This window comes from Tyto alba, unplaced genomic scaffold (assembly GCF_018691265.1).
Source record: "Tyto alba isolate M040663 unplaced genomic scaffold, T.alba_DEE_v4.0 Super-Scaffold_40, whole genome shotgun sequence".
Lineage (NCBI taxonomy): Eukaryota > Metazoa > Chordata > Aves > Strigiformes > Tytonidae > Tyto > Tyto alba.
The window spans coordinates 33,581,017-33,586,964 of NW_024881316.1; the positions used below are offsets into that span (position 1 = coordinate 33,581,017).

The 5,948-nt window shown below is 54.1% G+C and overlaps 1 protein-coding gene and 1 long non-coding RNA gene across 2 annotated transcripts; both read left to right on the forward strand.

The window, feature by feature from the left end:
• The first annotated feature begins 964 nt into the window (after positions 1-964).
• On the forward strand, positions 965-2,834 carry LOC116965665. Its single transcript, XR_006166456.1, has 2 exons — positions 965-1,293; positions 1,997-2,834. It is a non-coding gene; the product is annotated as an uncharacterized LOC116965665 (long non-coding RNA).
• A 585-nt stretch (positions 2,835-3,419) lies between these two features.
• ID2 (inhibitor of DNA binding 2) lies at positions 3,420-5,713 on the forward strand. The gene is made up of 3 exons (XM_009972373.3): positions 3,420-3,891; positions 4,143-4,207; positions 4,884-5,713. Exons 1-2 carry the CDS (start codon positions 3,544-3,546, stop codon positions 4,197-4,199), a joined length of 405 nt encoding a protein of 134 aa, XP_009970675.2. The 5' UTR covers positions 3,420-3,543; the 3' UTR covers positions 4,200-4,207; positions 4,884-5,713.
• Positions 5,714-5,948: the final 235 nt, after the last annotated feature.

Here is a 5,948-nt window from a genome sequence, read left to right on the forward strand (position 1 = left end):
AACTTCTTTCTTTGAATGAATTGGAAACGTGAGGCAAACAAAAGGGAGCGGGTAGCTAAAAGCAGCCGGGTTTAGCGAGATATTTCACCTGGTACGTTGAAAACTCCTGTATCAAAACATATTCGGACACCCCGCTTGGATAGGTTGGATGGTGTCAATGACTTGGAAACGGGCCAATTTTAACAGATTTTTTTTTTTTTTTCAGTCTGGTTTGATGGCTTAAATTCGTGGCAATTAAAACCATTTACATTATTACTAGATGTTTTAGCTGAATTTCATTAGAGGGCTGGGGCGGGGCGCGCGCGGGACCCCGCCGGCCCCTGAGGGCTTCGCCCGCCCCCCCGCGCCCGCGGTAGTTGCGCGCACCGGGAGCCGCGGCCCGAGGGGTCCCTGCCTGAGCGGGGGCTGCTCCGACGCGACCTCCAAGAGCGGGAGGACAGGCAACCTTTATAAAAACAGTGATTTTTCCTCACAGAAAGTATTTTGGGGCGGGGGGACGGGACGGGGACCGGACAGAAATTCCGCCCCCCCCCCCCCCGCACCGCAGCCGGGGCTGCCCGCCGCGTTCCTTTCCGCCCGCTCCGCGGTCCGTCCCCCCCCCCATTACATTCCACACCCCCCCCTCCGCGGCACGGCGGGGCGTCCGGCGGCGGCCCCCGCTGCAGGTGCGCCCGGGAGGGGGAAGCGGGGCCGGGCCGCCGCCTGCCGCCGCCGCGGGCGCAGCCCCGGTCGCCATGGCAGCCGCCTGAGCGGCGCCGCCGGGCCCGGGCGGCGCGGGCGGGGGGGGCGGCGGCGAGGGGCTGATGTCACGGGGCTGGCGCCGCGCAGTCCGGGCCGGCCCCGGGCGCGGGGCGGGGCGGGGCGCCCGGAGGTTTTGGAGGGGGGGGGGGGGGGGGGGGGCAGCACCCGCAGCCGCCACCGCGCACCCCGGCGCCGGGGGCCCCCCCACGGCGGGGCGGCCCGCACCCCCCACCCCCGGTGCGGGTTTGTGCCTCCCGGCGGCGGCAGCAGGACGGGGGGCGCGGAGGAGAAAGCGGCGCTTTGTGCGCGGCGGGTTCCTACCAGATGTTTGCAGCGGCGCTTTCGGGGGGGAGGCGGCGGGGGGGGGGGGGCTGTAAAAATCCCGGCTGAAAACAAGAAGCGGGCGCCGGTCCCCCCCCCTCCCCCCCCACCCTCCCAGCACCCGCCGCCGCACCGGGGGCCCGTCCCCGCCCTGAGGTGGTGGTGAAAAGCCCCCCCCCCCCCCCCCCCCCCCCCCCCCCCCCCCCCGAGGTCGCAGCAGCGGTGGTTTCGGTGAGTCCCGTCCCCTGTGCGTCCCCCCCCTCCCTGGGCAGCGTCCGGGCGACGTGTGCGAGAGGGCAGGGAGCCCCGGGAGCGGGCGGGCCGGTGCCCAGGCCGCCGGGGGGAGGGAGCGGCACCGGCGGCACGAAACGCTCCGGGAAAGTCGCTGCGGCCGCTCAGGCCGGGGACGCGGGGCTCGCCCCGCCGCCCCTGCGGAAAGCGCTCACGGCAGCCCTCGGATGACACAGACATTAACCGGGTTAGCTTCCCTCCGCACAGCTTCGCTCGCTGTATTTTTTTTTTTTAAAAAAAAAAAAAAAAATCAGCGTGCTGAGCCCTTACTACGGAAAACCGAAACCTTTTGCAGAGGGGTGCTCTGCAGAGCGCGGGCGGGCAGCACTGTGACAGTGCTGCGCCGTCCCAGAATGACAACGGTGGGAGAAGCATGAACATGCTTGTTTACGTTAGCTATTATCATACCAAAAAGAGTGTCAAAATTTCCTCCACCGGTGCGTTCATGAGGCGGAGGCATGAGCGCGTTGAAAGGCTCAAACCTATGGCCATAGATACGCTTGAAATTGAGATTTTAGTGATGTAAAGGATTGAAGATCCTCTAAGTGGTGATTTTAATCGAGTCGTTAATTGACAGGGTGTTTCTTTATTATTATTTACCCTCTTTAACGGCACTTGAACAATGTATTTGTCTTCCTATCAGACTGAACGTCGAGATTCACTTTCACCCTTCCAATTTCCCAACGCGTTGAATTGTGTTCCTGTCAGCCTCGGCACCGCCTCCAGTCCACCCCCAGAGAAAAGCCCCGGGGCCAACACCCTGCTGTGACAGTCACCAAAATGTCCTGCTAGGGAAAAGCCAACCGCCGCCTCAGGAACGCCACGTTAATTGGAAAAAATATTGATCCAGCTCTCCCCAGCTTCGTCTCCAAGTGTCCGTAACGTTCCTACCCCACAGCCCCAACTCCTTGAGTGTAACTATGCAACAACAGCGCAGATAAATCCAATATTTGTCTGCTTTTAATAGTTATGACTGACAGCACAACCTGCCCTGGTGTTAGGGACAGATGCCGTTACTACGTTTCTGTTTGGAATGAACACTAACGTACTTCAAGCATCCGGGTGGTTATTACAGAATTGCTGCGTTTTGTGTGGAATTTATTAATTGTTTATACATGTCCATGCTTCTGTAAGTTTAACTTTCCTCAGGTAGTGTGTGAAAAGATGGGTGGAAGCTATGTCGGTATGTTATACAGCCGCTAGTGTAAGCAAAACAGAGAAAATACAATGGACCAAACTTTAAAAAAAAAAAGTCTCCAACTAAACAAAAAAACCCAACTTCTTCCTCTGGAATGTTTCTGGAAGATGTTTCATTGGCTGCAACCAAAAGCTGCAAAAAGTACAGCGTGTAGTAAGTATTTGCATTTGTCACCAGAGACAATCTATGCATAATTAATGACAGCACTGTGTCACGAGCACGGATAGGGTGCAGATGAGCAGCCTTTCAAGGGCAATACATGTAAATGCACTTCCAATATGCACATTTGCTTAATGATCTCCAATTAATTGCACCGTCTAGAGCAGCCCCGTCCTCCCGAGGCGGGGAAGGAGCAGTGACGCCCCGCTCTGAGGGCTTTCGGCGCCCCGTTCCCACCGGGGCAGAAAGTTGCAGCCGGTTTTATCGGCTTTATTCATCTTTCCGCCTGACGCTGACACCCGCGCTCCGCCGCTGACCCCACCGTTTTAAATCGCTACGTGCACAACCCGCTCGGCGCTGTAAAGCCCCGGGCGCTTTTTTTTTTTGTGTGTGTGTGTGTGTGTGTGTGTGTGTGTGTGTAAGCCCAGTCGGGGAATCGGGGGGAGGGGGATGTGCACCCTGAGGGTGCCCGGGGGGAAAACTGGGGGACGGGCGGGCGCGCGCGGCCCCTCGCTATTTACTCCCTCAGCTGTGCGGCGCGGCCACGCCCCCTCGCGCGATTGGCTCAGCGGGCGGAAGGCCCGCGCGGCCCCCGCGCTGCCCGCCCCCCACCAGTGAGGGGGGCGCCCCGGGGTGATGGACGTGCCGGCGGCCGCCAATGGCAGCGAGCGCGGGCTGGGCTCGGCGGCGGCGGTATAAAAAGGGGCCGCGCAACCCCGCGCCTCAGTGCGAGCTGCGGCAGTGATCAGAGGGGGAGCGCAGCGCTAGCGCACCGCAGGCTGTCCGTCTGTCCCTCCGTCCGCGGGAACCGCGCTCTCCGCCCGCCTTCCAGCATGAAAGCCTTTAGCCCGGTGCGGTCCGTCAGGAAAAACGGCCTCTCGGAGCACAACCTGGGCATCTCCCGGAGCAAAACCCCCGTGGATGACCCCATGAGCCTGCTGTACAACATGAACGACTGCTACTCCAAGCTGAAGGAGCTGGTGCCCAGCATCCCGCAGAACAAGAAAGTGAGCAAGATGGAAATCTTGCAGCACGTTATCGATTACATCCTGGACCTGCAGATCGCCTTGGACTCGCACCCCAGCATCGTCAGCCTCCACCACCAGAGACCCGGGCAAAACCCTTCCTCCAGAACTCCTCTGACCACCCTCAACACAGACATCAGCATCCTCTCGCTACAGGTAAGTGCCTTCGCCCCGAGCCCCCCCCGGCTCTCCGCCGACGGAGGGAGGGGAGTTTAAGCCGTTATTGGGCAGAGGACTTGAAGGCGGTGGTCGCTGAGGGAGCAGCGGGAGGTGCCACGGCCGCCTCCCCCGCGGGCGGGTCCGCAGCCCGGCGCGCCGCGGGTGAAGCGCTCCGTGACCCGGGACAGCTTTCCCCGAGGGCTCCGGCGCCTCACCCTTACCCCCCTTGTGCTGTTCTCTCCTCGCAGGCGTCCGAGTTCCCCTCAGAGCTCATGTCAAGCGACAGCAAAGCACTTTGTGGCTGAATCAAACGGTGAGTGCAGCGGGTCTTACTCCTAAACATCAGATAAAAAGTGCCTCCCTGGGGAGCGGGCGGCGTGATGGCCATCTCTAAAAATCGGTTCTAAAAGTTGGCTAGGAGATGCCTTTGTAATCAGTAAGAAAGTAGACTAGCAACTGACTCCTGGAGTCCAAAGTATATTTTGTTGCTAAGGTTCATTAAGCAGTACAGGCTGCTCTGATACTCCTTGCTGCTTAATGCAAATTCTCTCGTTATCTGTTCTTGGAGTCTTAACTTCCTGGGCCAAAGTGACTGATAAAGTTGGGAATCTTGGCACAATTCCTTAAATTCTGTGATGTGGGATTGTCTTTGCTATCAGTTAAATAAATGACTGCTTTTAATCAAATAATTGCTGTAAGAGGCAGACTGGCGCCTCTGAGCATTGCGTTTACAGAGATCTAAATAGAGATTGGACTGAGAATCCTCTTTCTACCCCTTTCCCTTGAGTGTATGTTATTTTAATGTTCAATTTGCGCTCTTGAGAGCGAGTGTGTGAGCGTGTATGTGTTGCATCTGGACGCCAGGGTTTGCCCAATCTCTGAGTGTTTGGTTAAATGTTCAAACTGTGGCTTCCTCTCTGGCGCCAGTCTGTCCGGATCTCTGCCCTGTTAGCATTCTCCTAAATATGTCTCTTTTCAATCTCTTGCAGGTGTTCCACTGATGAAATTTTTTTTTTTTGCACAAGAAAATGTCTACAGGATTTTTTTTTTTTTGAGGTGCTGAACTTATTTTTCAGCTGTATCTGGAGGGGAAAATCCACATCTAACTGAAAGGACCTTTTAAAATTAATAAAGAAGAAAAAAAAAACCCAAGATTGATCTTTATCCCCACCCCGTTCTTCAACGTGGACTGAACCTAGTTATTTATGAAGAGACTCTTAAATAACCCTTTCCCTAGTTGGAAGGCTTCCTTTATATACTATTCCCAACGTGGGGAGCGAAACAAAAATCTCACAAGGAATTGCCCATTTTAAAGCAGACTTTGCCTTTTTTTTCCAAAGGTGGAGCGTGAGTACCAGAAGGATCCAGTGTTCAGTTTTTTAGGAAAGTCTGTGGTCAGAAATTACCTTTTTGACACAAACCTAGGACTGAATGCTGTGTATATATTTATATATAAATATATATATATGAGTGAAACCTTGTGAACTCTTTAATTAGAGTTTTCTTGTATAGTGGCAGAAATTTACGTTTCTGCAAAAAGTGTAATGATGTACTTAATCATGCTAAACTTTTTATAAAAGTTTAGTTGTAAACTTAACCCTTTTTATACAAAATAAATCAAGTGTGTTTATTGAACTGATTGCTTGCTTTGTTCTTTGGGGACCAACTGTTTGCTGGCTTTGTGTTGTGTTTCTGTTTTGTTTTGTGTTTTTTTTTTTTTTTTTTTTTTAATACTTATACATTCTGTTATGACTTTACCAAGTAAAAATTCAAATATGTAGAGAATATAAAGAATAAAATTACCTGAAGTGAATAATAATGCTTGTAACTCGGAAAATCTTATTTGAGTGTATATTCTAAACTTCAAGTGATCTGCCTGTAAACAGTGTGAAAGAAACTTGAAAAGGAATTTATTACAGAGGGGATGCTATTGGCAGTGTTTGGAAACCTACAGAAGCAGTTTAAGCCTCAGACATTCCCATGGAGTTTTGCACCTTTTTTTTTTCCTCCCATCCCTATGGATGAGTCAGTTCAGTAGTATTGGCCCAGTGGAT